General features: G+C 41.7%; 1 protein-coding gene across 2 annotated transcripts in view; it reads left to right on the forward strand.

Annotated features, from left to right (window-relative positions):
- LOC117248187 (phosphofurin acidic cluster sorting protein 2) overlaps positions 1–17,272 on the forward strand; it is a 58,115-nt gene that overhangs the window by 16,828 nt on the left and 24,015 nt on the right. For both annotated transcript variants that reach the window (XM_078160726.1, XM_078160725.1), the window contains exons 2-3: positions 6,407–6,494; positions 16,518–16,607. In XM_078160726.1, coding sequence (XP_078016852.1) covers positions 6,407–6,494; positions 16,518–16,607 — 178 coding nt within the window. The remainder of the gene's footprint in view (positions 1–6,406; positions 6,495–16,517; positions 16,608–17,272) is intronic.

The following is a 17,272-nucleotide window of genomic DNA, read 5'->3' on the forward strand; positions in this document are numbered from 1 at the left end:
GTGCTGTCACATAGGCAGTCTCCAGACAGACATATCATTTTACCAAAGAGCCAAACTCAAAGCAGCGAATGGCCAAAGCTTGGTGTCGGGCCAGAAGTTGTCTTTGAGACCTGACTCCAGAGAAACCTGTGCGAGGCCCCATGTGTGTGTTGAAGAAAGCCAGCCTGACTCAGGGGAGGGAAAGGTCAGAAAGAGGCTAACAAAAAGGATTATTCGCTGTGCCGTGTGTGTGTGTGTGTGTCTGAGCTGCTCCCTGACATCCACCCTGCTGTGCACCTTTAATCCACCTCCCATAATTGATTTGGTTTCCTCTGATGCTCCATTATCGCTTCAATACAGGTGGGCCAAGATATTCGGTCTGCACTGTGAGGAAGAGAATCTTCATGGAGACATGGCAACATGACAGTCTCCCAATTTAGTTGTAAAATGTATATATGCTATGTAGGTGCAGTTGCACCTGTGTGTCATACATTCTTTTTAGGCCTCTCTTTTGTCACTGTTGTTTCAATCGATGTACTTGAAAGCTTTAAATGTTTGTCACTCTTACTTCTAAAGTCTTGTTATTGCTGTAGAGAAAATGGATGAAGCAGCCGAGACAAAATGATGCACCGTGCATGCCATATAAGCCGCAATCACAGGCCTCTTATCTAAAGCCAAATATTTGACCACAGCTGTTTGAGTGGACTGCCTGATAAGTTGTTTTGTTTGTCCAGGACAGATAAAAGTGAAAGGATTTGAGCGTAGCCTCAGACACCCCGCCAGTGACTTCAGCAGAAGCTCTCGGTTCCTTTTACCATCTGATAACATCTAATAATTATGATGTGTCCAAGGGTTAAAGTAGTATTCATTGCTGCATAGCTTAACTGATGTGGCATTATAAGATCCTGTCTAGTATGGAGTGATAACTAAAAGTCCTGGTGATTTTCTTTTTATTTTGTTATTTGATGTTTGTTAATGTATTGTTATGAAAAATAGCAGCATGCACAACTCCAAAAAAAACTTGAACAGTATATAGAGGTGTACGGTTGTGGTGAGGATCCAAAAACAAGCAAAAACACCAGCACTTTCAGATAATAGAACTTATTTAATGTGGGCAAAATTAACAGAAATGGATGCGTTTCCATTACAAAGCCATTATCGGCCTGATGATGGCTTGTGTCCATTTCTGTTAATTTATACCAGAGTGCCTGTGTTTTGTTTGTTGATTTATTAAGCTGCTTGTATATAGTGCCTAGGTTAGCCCATAATAAGGTAGTGATGGAATTATGTTGTCATGGCTGTTTGCTATGTGGAATACAGTAGCTATGATTGAGGAGCTGTTCTTGTTACAGAGCTTTCAGTACAGATTTCCAGTCTCTCTACAGATGAGATTCCTTGTCTCAGTCTCTTTCCCTCTCACTTCTCACAAATGGAAGCAGTTGCCACCCTCATACTTTTGATTTACTTATGTCAATCTGAAAGAGGGAAATGGCCTTGTAATCGAATGGCTTCACTTTACTTTAGAGGCCGAAAAGGTCAACAGTTAATGACGGTACAGCGAGTGACTTGGACACACTAATGGGCTCAGATGGAGCAGCACTACTCGCGCTGCTTTGAGTGATGCCATATAGGCTAAACCTATTAGCTGTAGAGTGCTCAGGCACCTACTGGGCAGCGTCCATCAGAGTAGTCAATAACTGCTCATTTTGACATGATACAACACCCAGTTGTTTTATATGTCCATGTCAGTAATGGAAAATGTCATCGCAAACATGATTTGCACGTTTACTTTAATTAGCCTGCAGTAGGACTTGATTCGGGTCCTGCGTTGCCTCAGGGTTGGTTTGGCCTCCACCTGTGAAACAATTTGATCTTTAACTATGCATCCCAACACCATGTTAAATAATAAAAGCGAGCTGGGTAGAAGTAATACATTTTCAGAATTATAAGCCAAATATTTATAGTAAAAATAGTGGTTTTACTGTAAAATGTCCCCTGTTACTGGTTTATTATTTATATATATTACATTATAAATACTGATGCCTCACAGCATTTTACTGATCAAAGTGGAGCTAGTTTAGTGAGGTCAGTAGGGTAGGCAATGTGTTATGAGGCATGCACACACCGCAAGATATCAAACTTCTCATCATTGATGATGGGGGGGATCCTATTTTGTTAGGTAATATACATCTATCACATCAATGGAGAGGATTAAAAGTACAATGTTTCCCTCTGAAATTTAGTGGAGTTAAAGTATGAAGGTGCATAAATGGGAATACTGTTAAGTAAAATGAGGGAAAATTGTATTTCAGTGCAGTACTTTGGTAAATGTACTTCATTATTTCCACCACTTGTCCTGAATATGATCAAAACCAGCAATAGAGTTCATAACCAGAATACCAGCATGCAATGTGACGATCAATAAATGCAGTCCATAACAACGATGACCCAATCAGAGCAGCTTGGCAGGCGATGTGTTGGCTTAACCAGCGCGAGTACCGTCACTGTAAGAGGGTTTTCCCCCATGGGCTCTTATCAACTGGGAAACAGACAGAAAATGTTTCACTTATCTTTGCTTTCCACCGCCTGTTCCGCAGAAATATTGAACTCTAGACTGCTGTATGGATTCTCCGCCCACTCTGTCTTCTCTATGGATTGATAACACCGCTGTGTTTTGGTCCTGTTTGGCACAGAGAGGCGTGCTGTGATCCCACCCCAGGTTCTCTCTGGGAATGTGGGAACGACATGCCAAAATGGAGGATTAATGCATCTTTCGAGTGGCCTCTGCAAGCCCCTGTTTTGATCTTGAGTGTGTGCCAGTGTCTGTTGAGTGTAGGGGAGAACACAAATAACAACCCCCCCTCGTATTCCTGTAATCACAGACACGCAGCGTGTCCATATCAACAATCCTTTCTAAAACTAGCTTAATTATCCTTGACCCAGCGTATGCCTCTTTCAGTTATTTTAGCACGATGATTAGTGCTCTTGTGTGACACCTGGTCTGTCTCTGCAGTCACTGATTGGGTGGCAAAGTGGACTGGCACTGGGCAGGAGCACAGGGACAGACTGGCACCACGCCAGAACAGATGGCCACGAGTTTCACTTGCAACACAACACAGTGGCAGGCAAGAGTGGAGATAACACCTCTGTCTAATAATAAAAAATCCCTGGTTCCCTAGGTGACCCCTTCAGTGCCTGCAGCCTTTTTAATTACATGTGAATCCCAGTCTACTGAGAGAGAGGCAGAGAGAGCTGTGGCGGGATAGAGATGTTGTTAAACCATCAGCCTGCTTTCTGTCCCAACCCCCCAACAGAAAGCGGTGGCTGACTGGTGACTCATCCTCACCATAAGGCACGCTGGATCCATGTGCTACCTACAAGGTTTAACATTTAATTACTCTAGCCTCAAATAGAGTTGCATTTGTTATTTTAATGCACACTAGGTAATTTAGTTTGCGCCATCCATGTGGAGTCACAATTTTCTCTCAAATGATTCCAGTAAAATGACGCTGGATTATGTCATCACGGACTAAAGGGAGATTCAACACAGGAACACTGAGTTCCTGTTATTGAAAATTTTATATTGTTATCATTAAAGATACATTATGTTGGCTGCTTGGATAAACACCTCTCAGGATCTGGTGACCTTTGGCTAGCTTCCTTCCTTTTCCCTCTATGCGGTTAATTGCCCCTTTTTTGTAGTGACAAATGGAAGACGCTGACGGCTCATGACATTTATGTTAGCTAACAAAAACTGTGACTCTTCATCTCTTCTCTTCCCTTCATATTATTGATGAAAAAATGGAAGCTAAAATAAACAAAAACATAATAAGATCGTATTAGGAGTGGGCGATACGGCCATATTCCTGTCATCATCATCATTGTACATATCATTTCATATCACTGTAACAATACATATCACAATACAGTAACTGTAAAATAAGCATACTACAACAACACATTTGGTTATTTTCTTCTTTTATTTGAAATGTTCATTAAAAAAACAGCTGATTCACAAGATCGTGCCAGCATAGCTCCTGCTGTAGAAACAGTTTGGCACATTTTTACCAGGGCTGGTCAATATGGAGAAAATTGAATATCACATTATTTTTGACCACCTTGATATCAATATTGCAAAGATATTGTAGGTTGACTGTTGGTGATGCTTTTACAAAATATTTGCATAATGACATTATTGATCAATAATCATCAATAAGAGTGAGTGCTTCACATGAAAATAGACATAATGGACATAAAACAGGAAAGGCAATTCAATATGAAAGGACATTTAAAACAGTTTAAAACATGGATTAACTGATTCATAAAACCATAGTTGTAAAACTACCCAGCAAGCATTTTTTGGTTTAAAAAATGTCTAATAGTCGTCTACATGAAGACCTGACGTCTAGGCTAAATCACGGCTGAATTTGGGCCATCAGTGAAAATTTGGTAAACGTCTAACCATAGCCAAAATGTAGACGTCATCAATTATACAGTTAGTTACATGTAGCTAGACTAAATCGGAGCTAAATATAGCCAATACGTTTAAATCATGACTGTTGCTTGCTGGGTATAAACCATAAAATCAAGTAAGACTTTTAAAGAGTTGCAGCAGCATGAAGCATTAAAAATAGAGTAAAAGCGTAAAAAGAAACCGAGTTTCAGACCTGTATCAGGAAGTCAGAGCTAGTTAAAGGCTAAAGCAAACACATTCGTTTTCGTTTTTTTAGGTAGTGTGTTCTAGAGCTTTGAGGCATAAATGACAAAGGCTGCATCCCCGATCTTCTTCCAGCTGTTGCTCAGGACCTAGAGTAAACCCGCAGCAGATGATCACATTGTTCTTGGAGGCAAATAGTTAACAAGGGAGTTAGCAATGTAGCTCGGTAACACTTATTGGTTTTACCATATCGGAAATCCAAGATGATATCTATATATATATATATATTGATATATTGCCCAGCCCTTATTTCTACCATCGCACAGAAGTAGCGTCATGTTGCCCAACCTTACTTTGTATCTTGTAGAAAGAGACATAAAACTCAAATAAATGACTGATTTGTAACACAAGAAACATTTCACTGTGAACATGACTACAAAGTAATTATGACGCACTTTTAAATCTCAGTTTTTAAACTCTTGTTTCCTATTTGAATTACATTGTTCATGATCAACTTTTAACATTTTTTTTAAGACTTGACAAATTCATGTAAATCCCAGAATATTCATTTGTAAACAGACCAGCCCATTGTGGTCGTCTCTGACATTACAGTTAGCTTTATTTTTGAATGTGACAAGTCTTTGTGAATCATACATCCCTAGCAGGGAGTGCCTGAATGGAGTCAGTGAGTGTTGCAGAGTAGCTTTCAAGGAAAGTGGGTGACTGGACAGCTATTTGTTTGCTTTGTCTTTCCTCCTCCCGTTTGACTCTGGCTCAGACTGATTACAACTTGATGCAGTAGGGAAAAGTGGGTCAGGAGGAAGTTTAGCAAACTTGGCTCGGGAGTTGTTGACGTTTTGTGGAGTGTCTTGCTGTAGAGGCAATGTTTTTTGGGGGGGGGGGGGTTTAAAGGTCACAAATTGCTATGGATCCGTGAAAGAGGCGTGGAATTGAGCTTATGTCTGGTTTAAGCCTTCTTGTATTGCTCAGTTGTTTATCTGCCTCTGTGCTCTACAAGATAGGCCGGACCTGAGAGGTGTCCACAGGGACCCTCTGACCCCGATGTGATCTTTTTTTTTTTTTTAAGTTAAATACAGTATATAAAACTGTACTTGTGTCGTCTTCGTTTGTCACCCAGTCACTCCAGTGTGATAGCTTCTGGTATAAATAATACCTGGTGTGGCAGTCAAAAATATCTCTAACTTCTTTGGAGGCATATGTAGGTATGTGTTTCTTAATTGTTTTATTTCGTAATGAACAGATGGCAGTGAGTCACATCAGTCTCTGTGTTAATGTTAATATGTAGCATCATGTTGAAAGAAGGCTGACTGAAGACATTTTACTGCACCACAGCTTGTCAAAGCATCTGTGCCATGTCACCTCCCATTAAGAATTCGCCCATAAAGCTGACAACATGAATCCTAATTTAGTAGCACTTTGGTGCACCATCCCGCCACAAGAAGTCATAGATTTTTCCTTGATGATGAGGGACACAAAGCTGAACAGAATAGGGTTTGATTACCGAGTCTCGTTGTTCACTCGCTTGGCAGCCGTTGATGATTCCTGACTGCTGCCTGTCACTCTAATCATAACCTGCGGACCAAATCAAGAATGAAGACACTGGGAGAAATAAACTGTAGTGAGAGCTGCTTTGTCGGCTATGCTTTTAATCCCCAGATGCTACAGTATGTTATGAAGGTGTGCTCACATTGTGTTAGCCATGCCACTAATCTGTTCTATCCCCTGCCTTGTTCTTTCTGTCCCCCACAGGCTCTGCAGCCTCACACTGAAAAAGCTGGTGGTCCTCAAAGAACTGGATAAAGAGCTGAACTCCCTGTCAATAGCTGTCAAAATACAGGTGGGTGGGTTAATCTCTCATGTGCGATGTGAGGAACAGGCTCAATTGCAAAACGTTTGATTGCACTGTGTCATGTTCCGGAGTCTCACAGTTCTTTGCCGTGACTGTGCTGTGTTGAAAGTAATCACAAAGCCTAGACGATGATAAGACATGCTACTAATCCTACCGATTGATAAAAAGCTCCTGAGCTGCACAGGAAGCTCTGGTGAGTCACATCCACTCAGGTGCTTTAAATGACAGGTTGGCATTACCACTCTAAGCAGGAGGATTAGCACCTTAAGACGGATTGTACATCTTACATTGATTGGTAATGCATTTTTGTGACTACGGGTGTGCAGGTGCAGATTGTACATGTGTTGTAGAGTCCCAAGGTTGTTATTCTGAATTTATCTTGCAACATTTTGTGTGGTGGTGGTCACATTGCATATGATTTTAAATCCAAATTTTACAAAATATCACATTGTGAAATATTTTAATACTGACATTATAGGTCCTACCACCAACCAGGGGCAGCTAGTGGTTAATTCAAAGAAGAAGAACAGCAGCCTAAAATGTCCACAACTTGGGGAAACAATGAGGTCTGGGAGCTCCTTACCCTCCAAGCAAAGGACAAGATCAACCACCATATAACAGAGACGTTAAATGATTGTCATTGTCATGTTACACCATTGTTATTGTTGATAAAGCACTGCCGACACGCATGTTATATGTCACACTAGAGGCTGATGCTGTTGTGTTACATGTCACACCCATCATGCCTCTGTTGCATCCGCGACGCTGGCACACACGATGCCGCTGTTGTTTGGTTCTTCTGTGGAAAAATGCATGAAGAAGGAACTTTGTAGCGGCCCTGTAGTGCAGTCTCTCAGCAAAAAAGGGCTAATGTGTAACCATCTGCTCTGGTGTGTGTGTGTGTGTGTGTGTGTGTGTGTGTGTGTGTGTGTGTGTGGACACTACAGTTAATTTTACAGTATTGTAGCTTTGCTGCCTACTAAACAAGCTTACATGTTGTTTGCTTGCTGCATTAGAGTCACAACTTAATCCTTGTAGAGAGCGGAGTAGCAGGATGATAGCTGCGGAGATGACATGAGTTGACGTTAGTTGTGTTTTCTCCTTGCCGTCACTGGAGCAACATGTTCCCGTTCAGCGATTACCCCATCCTTTGTATGGAATTCAAAGTATTATTAGAACACAGAGGGAGCTTTTTGGAAAGGCGGGATAGCGTATCTCCTGCTTGGAATAATGTTTCGTTTGACTGACAGATTGTTGGCAGAGAGTCGGAGAGGTTGTTTTAACTTGTGAATGTCCCAACCCCATCAGTGCTGTGTGTGTGTGTGTGTGTGTGTGTGTGTGTGTGTACTTTGGAAGACGAAGTAGGAAAAAGAAACACAATATTACATGAAATAAGGCACAAATAATGGTTGTTTTTTGATAAAGCAAAACAGCAGCTGTAAACCAATTTTGGTGTTTCCTCTTGATGTATCAGTGCTGTGTAATTGATATTACACCACATTACTATTATTGTTTTAAAATTAATTGCATCATAATCATGGAAACTAACACCCGTGGTGTTAATCTAAGGCTACGCTCACACTGCAAGCATGCCCAGAATAACAATAGCAATAGCATAGCCATCACACACAGCATTCTGACTTTCTGAAATCGACATGGAGGCCACTGAAGTCAGCGTTTATGTTTTAATTCACAAGTTGATGTGCAGTGGGAGACATTGAATTAATGAGCAGACGATAACACAGGCAAGGATGAGGTGTCTTTTTGTGGAGCAATGGCTGCTACTTCTGTATGGAAGTGTGAGTAGATGCAGAGACGGAGCCAGAAGTGGTGGGGCTGTGATGCTAATGGCTTCACTGAAACAGATTTCATCAGAAATTTCAGGATGTGAAGGGCTACTTTAAACTACACCTGTCCATCACAGCTGTCTTCCATGTTTATATTCACTGTGTGATTCCCACCTGTGGCTGCCCGCTGAGAATCAGAGTATGGAATCATCAGGCAGTTTGTGGACATTTTGGTTCCCAGATTTTGCTGCAGAGTGAGTGCTCTTCACTATCACGCCTCTCTTTGAAACAGGCAGCATGATAGACTGAGGCAGCTACCCAGAGGAGGAGAGGCTTTGCATTGTAAGGCTCTGACATAATGTTATCTTCTGCCTTCTGCTGAGAAGTGATGAGTTTACAGCCCACAGCAATTTAATACGACACAGTCTCTGGCATTTGTTTGATATCTGGTGTCGGCAAAAACTGTTGCACATTTCCGATCCCTCGTTAGTGCTGTTAGCTTGTTTACTATACTACGTGAATGTCAGTGTCACCCTGAACGTCCCGTTGAACCCTGTTCAAACGCTCAAACTCTGTATGGAGAAAAAGGAAGGAATAGTTGGATATTTGTATTGAACAGCCTAATATGATTCGACTGGCATAATTCTGTGTCAAGTACGGCCTTACTCCTGCCAGTGCAATAGAGACAATGTCAATCTAGAGTGACATTCATTCATTCAGGACCTAATGTATCAGATCTTGACCACTGTTGCCTGCAGTGTGAACGTAGCTGTAGACTCATCTCTAGCGACAGAGTGTTGGAGCTCTGTCTTTAGTCTGCAGACAGGCCTCACAGTTTGAAAACACACACTCAGCGGTAAGCCTGGTAGCGGTTGTAAAGATGATGGTCCACTGCTTCTGTGGGAGAACTAAGACCAGTGAGTGCACCTTAAGCGTACACAGACACACTGCCCTGAGGTGGCCATGTGGAAATAATTCTCAAAAGGAAAAGTCATTCAAATTTTCTCGACTGCAGTCGGCCAGAAAGTCCACACACACAAGAGAATTTGGGAATTTGGGAAGACTCACCTAAAAGCAAGAAGAGAGGAGGGAGCCATCTTTGTCTGTCACTTGTACCTGAAAGTTTGGAAGGTACATTAAAAGCAGTCAAAGCAAAAGCGTTTTTTATAACCCACAGATCAGAGAGAATGTGATATGGAGCCTCTACCCAGTGCTGTATTTTGCAGATGCTTCAGCCCCTCCTTTTCTGCTGCACAAATCCAGGACTTGTGCCTACGTCTAACTAGGAATGTGCCACCTGTGTCATGTCTGACACTGTGTACCCAGCATGTTTATTCATCCACACAAGGAAATGTTTCTACCAGCAGTAGTTTATGATATGCATGAGTGTTGGACAAATGTCAAAGAACATCGGCAAGAGCAATTATCAACATACTGTGATACAAAGCCAAAACACAGCAACTACATATTTGAGCACACTGAAGACCAAAATTAGACTTTTGATACCTTACCTTACCACAGAATATATAGTACCATGAAACCTGTAATTTGGGGAAAATAGCAGGTTTTGCCTGTTTCCTGGCATTGAAATCAATTGAATTTATCAATTTTAATGCTCCTTATACCACATAAATAAGGGGGTAGTTAAATCTGATTGTACCAGAGAGAACATTAACACCAGATTAACTCATTTACATATTTAAATGTATTTAGTTACATTTATTGAACAAGCTAATTACCTTAAATGAACAAGAAAGCTGGAGAGGTAAGAGGATTGCATTTAGTTTGTAGCTACTACTGTTTCCCTTGCACCCTATCACCCTAACACGGGGCAGTCTCTACATGTCTGTGATGAAATTAAGTTTTCAAACTTAATATAGCTGTTACTCAGTTCACAACTTCAAACACTGTTATATCAACTTCATTGTCTCTATAGTTACCGCTCTCTGCTTTCATGCCTCAGTAATTGACCATTTTTCTTTCCCGCTCTCAATATTGTCCCCCTCATTTTGAAATTTAATTGAAATTTTCAGCAGCACTGGGTGATTCTATTTAAAGAGAAACAAATCATACCCCCTTTACTGTCATCCTGAAGGAGAAAGCAACCAACCAAGTGTGGCTTTATCCATGAGCTGCGTTGTCTCCAGAGCGTGAAATCTCTCCATTTCTGTTGAGCCGCCCGGAGGACAGCAAGCAAAGCTCTGTTCACTGCAGCTCCGGAACTGGAGCATTAAATGCAATTTCCAGCAGGTTTGGTTAGGGAGAACACAGACGCCGAGTGGATAAAGAGACAGTTGGGGAAGATGACAGAGACATAAGAGGGTTTTGTTTTCAGACAGTGAATGACAAAGCCTCATTACCACATGTCATCGGTTCTCTGTTCAGCATACAGTGGCCATCTCTTTTCTCTCTCCGGGGCTCATCAGGTTAAGTGGCCCGCATGCACACACACAGCCCCTGTAATGACTAACCATTTGGATGGGCTCCCAAAGCCACAGCAGCAGGGATGATGAGATTGCAGTTTAGTCAGCAGGAGGCTTTGTGTTCCCTTGGAGATAGTCTTCTGTCTCTCACCCTGGAGACCGCTGGGTGACTTCAAGTAGCTGAGGCCTCCTCAGACAAACCTCTGCTTCTTTTTTTTGCACATTGGGTTGCAGTGTGGTGTGCCCCTGCACATGCACTGCGTGATTATGCAGTTAGCATTCTGTCTTTTCTGTGTGCAGTTGCCTGCTGAAGTTGTAGCCAGACATTGATGTCAGCTGGATTATGATAGAAAAGGCGTGCAATCCTCATTTGAGTGCAGAACTCTGTCCAAAGCACATCCATTTGCAGTTCACTAAGATATGATCCAATTATGTGTGCGGCTTGTGTGTGTGTAGGTATGTGTTGGGTGAAAGCAAAGGCCTCAAAATGCCTTTAGCACCTCTTTATTGCAATTGCACATTGAGCTCTTGTCCTGACACTAAATCAGTCCCTGTCTTTGCTGCAAGCAGAAGAGTCAGTTTAGAAAATTTAACATATCCAAAAAAGTAACCTTGAGAAGAAGTGTAAATTTGAACTTTTCCCACAGGCTTGTGGAGCTCAGTTGAGTTGAGGGGCTGTAACATTCCCCCATCTGGCCCCAGAAAGACAGTGGAGAAGCTTGTAGAAGGGGAGAGAGGGTGGGAGAGAGGGGGGCAAAGGACATTCAGTACAAGCTTTCCTTGCCAAGGCTCTGTATTGTTAATGCCTTGATTCATTGTACCAGCCACTGAGCATGAGAAAAGAGTGCATACAAGGCCTCTTTGTGGAGCCCAAGTTAGTGACAAGGTCAGAATCCCGACAGAGATTTACCTTCTTTTTTTCTTTATATACAAAACAAGGGCTGTGGCTACTGTCAAGGTACTGTTGGCATGTCTCTCTGTGGAACATATTGAGCCATTAGGCTGCACAGAAAAATGCTTATTACAACTGAATGCTTTGCAAGTGTCAGCAAAACTAAATATCCTCTATTCCCATGCACCCTTTAGTTCTTCAAAGCTTTGATTTCATTTCATGCACTTGAAACTACTGACAATCATTACATGTTTTTTTTAATATTCTTTGTTTTGTGAGGTGCTCTAGAACACAGTGTTTTGTGTTGTCTGCTAGAACACCCTTTACTGTCTGCGGGAACAGATCAAAATTGGACTCGAAACAGGTGCGAAAGGCCCCAGTACGTCCTGATGTGTCTTGGGATCTGATTGCTCAGACCACATTTGGAGATGGTCTGGCCAAATGCGGTCACATTGTTTCAGCAGTGTGTACACTAATATGTACTTGTCTACATTTCCTTCTTAGCTGACATCCTTGATTATCCAACTCTCTGCTGGATAGGCAAACTTTCTCTTGCTGCTGTTACACAGGTTAGACACAGTGCTGAATATTCAGGGTCTGCCAGGTCAGCACAAGCTAACACCGCAGCAGGTGGTCCCAACAAACCCACACTGTTGACTCTAACATTAAATACAGTAATAACCATTAAGTAATGTAAGCCGTGTGAAGCTGTCACTTTCTGTGTGCGGATGGATTTTTGGACTCCCATCAACTATCCCCCGTAGGGTTAGGTACCGAAACTCGGTACTTTTTGTACTTGGTACCGATTCACTTAAAATGAATCAGTACCAAATTTCGGTACCTGAGGTGGAGGTGGAGGCGGAGCGAGAGCACATGACTCGCTCCTCAGACTCAGCAACATTGGTGACAAAAAAAATGTGCAGACAAAAGTTAACATGCAGCACTGTTCCTAAATGTTCTCAATAAAATGTTGAAACTGAGAAGTTTAGACTATGGGCCCGAACAACGCATAGTGCAATCCATTGTTTTCACAGCGAAAAAATTGATCAAGTTTCAATAAAATGATGTATAACAGAGCTTTCATACAGCTTTGCACACACATTACTGTTGGATGGATTACTCGAGAACGCAGGCTCGCACAGAAATGCCACGCATATCACATGAAAGTGCAGGACCACACACATCATTGTGCTGTCATCCCATCACGCTCTAAATTCAGATCAATTGTCTACAAAATAAAAACCTGACAAATTTCTTTACAATCCATTATACAGAATTTGTTATCAGTCACTTCATATAGTGAGGAATATCGTATCTTACCACATCTTAAGCTTGCGTGTGTTTCTCCCTGTCTATCCACACTTGTAGTATGCAAATATCTCCATATTGTCCAGTTCCATCAAACTTTGTATGACAAGACAAGCGCACTTCACCTTTGCGCACCCAGACAACTGCAGCCTAATGCATGCTGACAGGGCCGTAGTCACCATATACATTGAGGGGGACACGTGCCCCCCCACCAATGCCCAAAATGTCCCCCCAATATATAACTGAAACTGAAAAACAAATATTATCTTGGAGGACATCATTGCACTTGGTTGACTATTTTTCTATGATCTTAGATGTAAATATTGCATGTTTCTTTCAGATGAAACACATTTTTGACTTGTGAATGAGTCAATGGAATTTCTTGCAATAATGAAAAAATACTGGCAATCATGTCCGCCTGGCACAAACCACATGTTTTGGACAACTGTGAAGTGACAGAATGTCCCAGCATCATGGTTCTTATATTGCCAGATTCAAGAGAGTCTCCCCTCTTCGTATATGGCAGAATATGTCAACTTCCAACTTGCTATGGTGAGATACATGTAAAAATGTAAGAATTTAGGCACACAAATTTGTTTTTTTCATTGATATAAAAATTAATATAAAATACAGGCACATAGAAGGACATGAAATGATGGCAAATCTGGTTAGCCCAGATTGTCCTGAAAAACAAAACAAGATATAGCATGTGTATGTAGCCTTTATAGTGAATGTGATATGAGCTTAAAAGTAAAGGCAGTAAAAATACCCCAAAAAGGCCTAGGGCCCATAGGGTTAAGAAGTACCGAAATAAGGTACTGTTTGGTACCGGTACCGAATTCCAGATACCGGTACCGTATCGGTTCAGTTATGAACGGTACCCAACCCTAATCCCCCGCATGAAGTTCACACTCCTGCAGCAGAAGTCTCCTGTGATGGTAAATGAAATGATAAGGGCTACATGTTTATTTGCATATAGAGCGGTCGAAGTGAGATCCAATCAAAAGTGGTCACTGGACATGAATGTGGACATGTATTCTAATGTCAGGTGTGAACAGACAGATTTAGAGCTGTCCGCTTGTGATCAGATGACCCAAAAAGCATGGGTGTAAACAGGCTCTTTCTCTATGGGACAACAGTGCCAGTGGGCTACTGGGCCCCCTGGAACATATTCAATCAATCAATCAATCAATCAATTTTATTTATAAAGCCCAATATCACAAATCACAATTTGCCTCACAGGGCTTTACAGCATACGACATCCCTCTGTCCTATTCAGTCCAATATTCAGAGGCTGTTTGCCAAAGATAAAACTGAAAGTCAGGGATCGCCTTAACACCTGCTTCGTCGTCAAAAAGCTTTCATTTTCAGTGGAGAAGAAAATGGGTACGTGTGGTGTCTGTCCTGTGTTGCTAGACATATCAAGCCATACACAATCTTCTGTTTGGTTTCCTTCAATTCAGCTGTTAGCACTGTTTGATTAGAGGGAGTTGATTACTCGAAGTGTGGATATGTACTGTGCTGTATGCCATCTCTGTTGGCTGTGACAGACCCTCGTAATCCTCTTGCCTTCTGTGGCTCACACACGGTGAGAGCCTTTGGACGTTTGTTGGCCTTGTTTTTCTGATTGTGACTTCCTGTGGATTTTCCTTGACCTGCCCTCTGTGTCATCTTCGCACTCTGAGTTGGTAGGTGTGAGACTTCACTGAAAAAGACTATGCCTGGAAAAACAATTATTGGAGTGAAACAACTGTAATTATAAGCGTTGCTCTGCTTTATTGTGCTTTTATTAAACATGCATTGTCATCTAAATACCATGTTTAAGATAATTTATTTCAAGCATATGTTGAAACTACAGAGGCACCACTGCATTTGTGAATAGAGCTAAGCCCCTCTGCTATCCTGGGATGATTTCTCAGCACACACCCAACCATTTCATTTGGTATCTGTTACATGATTTAACAGCTCTGATGACATTAGGATCCAATGTCCTATCCACTGCATTGGACTTGTAAGGAGTTTCTGGGGTATTAAGCCAGCTACAGGATATCCTTACTGCTCCGTGCTGCTCACCAAGTCTTACTTAATTCTGTTGGCAGGTTTAGCAGACACCTGAACTAAGCTGTGACAACTTATAAAATTTTTACAGCAGTTGAGATATTGCCAAATATATTACACAACAGATGCCTGTCTTCTGCACTCGCAGCTTGATATTACATTATGAACCCGAGACATGACAAGCTGTTCCTGTTCTCACGTTCGCACTCCGACTCCTCATTTCGAGATTAGAAGAGGTAGAAAAAGAAGCTCGGATGAAGAATTAAACCGTATCTTGACGAGGAACATGATAGACTTTAATCCAAGCCTCGTAAGAGAAACACACTAAGGGCTGAGACAGGTCCTGTGAGGATGCTGTGTGTGTCTGTGTCCTTACATTTGGAAGAGATTTCCACAACCTGTGGCATTTAAATCCCTGTGCTGTTTGGCCACAACAAATTTTGTGCCAGATCCCAGAATTAGCTTTACATGATGAGTCTGTCTCACCCAGAATAGCCAGCATTAGATAATGAAACTAAATTTGGTTTCAATTAGTGGCACCATAAAAGAAACTATATAAACCTATCTAATATAGAAACTTTTTTCAGGTCATGTAGTTCCCCTTGCCTAAACATCCCTCATCCCAAGGCACTGTTAAGAATCCTAGTCAGTTTTTTTCTAAGATGCTGAGGGGAGCGGTATCGTACACATCCACACGAATAAGTTTCATTTTATAACAGTTTTAAAGCAAAGACAATCTGTGCAAACACCAGTGTTTCATCACCTTTTCACAAATAATCTCTGTGGATATTAACAGCCCTGAAAATGCAAATCACATGACCATTTACATACACTGGGCATACACGCGCCAGTGTAAATAGGAAGCAGATTGTATGGCCAGAGATTTTTATGCTTGGACAGACGATGAGGTGGAACTGTTACTGAAAGCAACACGAGCACAAGGCAGCGTTAAACAGATTGAAAGTTGTTGAGTCCCAGGCTAACACACAACCCTGGAGTTTCTAAACTACAACAGGGTCAGCAGCATTTTCAAAGGTCTCTGTTTTAGTGGTTCCAAAACTGCAGAGTAGTGTGGAAGCTAGGCGTAAACTGGCCATAGTCATGCATTTAAAACAAAAATGTATGCGGATGTAGCCTTAGGGTTTGAAGCTGAAGCAGGCTTGTGATAAGGTTGTTGCTTTTTCGGGCCTTATTTCAGTCAGGAAGACCTCTTGATTCGTCCCTGAGCAGGGATTCTGACCCAGATTTCAATTGTTCTAGTAGCACTGTTCTCTAGAAAGCAGTGAAGGAGTAGAGGACTGTTTGTACTGGGTTGCCTCAAGGTGTGAATCTGCATAAATGTGCGAATGTGATGTAGACTGCACCTAAAATACGACTTGCACACTCAGTCGCTGTTGTCTGATAGATACTGACTTAAGAAACAACATATGATGAGGGAGTTTTGGGCATTTTTTATTCCAAATGTAGCCCCTGATGCATAAGTTTTCTATGTAGCATTTATAAATGTTCTCACAGTGAAACTTTGCTTTACTTTGTCTTCCAGGGCTCGAAGCGTCTTCTGAGATCAAATGAGTACGTCCTCCCACCCAGTGGACTGATGGAGACAGATCTGGAGCTCACATTCTCACTACAGGCAAGCACTTTGACATTATGCTGTGAATTCTCACACTGATACAGCAGTTATTGGAGAGGGAGGATTGTGTTATGGCTTTTATGGGCTCTCATGCCCCTTCCTAACCCCGAGCAACAGTGTTAAGCTCAAAATATCCTCGTGTATTTGTACATGTGTGTTTACAGTATTTTGTGTAAATTAAATCAGGCTCTCTTATTTGATATTAGCCTGTGACACATTTTTTTTATGTTATTTTGCAGCCAGAGGAGATGTTAGCTCATAGGAAGTGCTGCTTTTTCTGTTGTTACATTTGGCGGTTTTCCAAGTGCAACCTTACTTCATAGAGAGATGAATCATTACCAAAGTCACTGACACAGAATGACAGAATGTTTCAGATTTGAATTAATAAACACTGCATGCATGCTGACTTTTTGCGGGCTGGAATAGCCAGACAATTACAGAGGTGAGCTTAGCAAGGACAAGTGAACAAGTAATTGAAAATGGACATTAAGTTTCTACATGGAAAAGTTGCACATTTTACCAAAAAGGGCAAAATCTGAAGCAAAAATGCCCGGCTGAAATCACTGTGCTGATCACTAAAGCCTAGTAAGTGTGGGCAGTATCCGACATGGATATTGCAGCAGTGAGTGTCAACCGACTTGTGAAACCGGATCTCACAAGTTATA

This window comes from Epinephelus lanceolatus, chromosome 17, assembly GCF_041903045.1.
Source record: "Epinephelus lanceolatus isolate andai-2023 chromosome 17, ASM4190304v1, whole genome shotgun sequence".
Lineage (NCBI taxonomy): Eukaryota > Metazoa > Chordata > Actinopteri > Perciformes > Serranidae > Epinephelus > Epinephelus lanceolatus.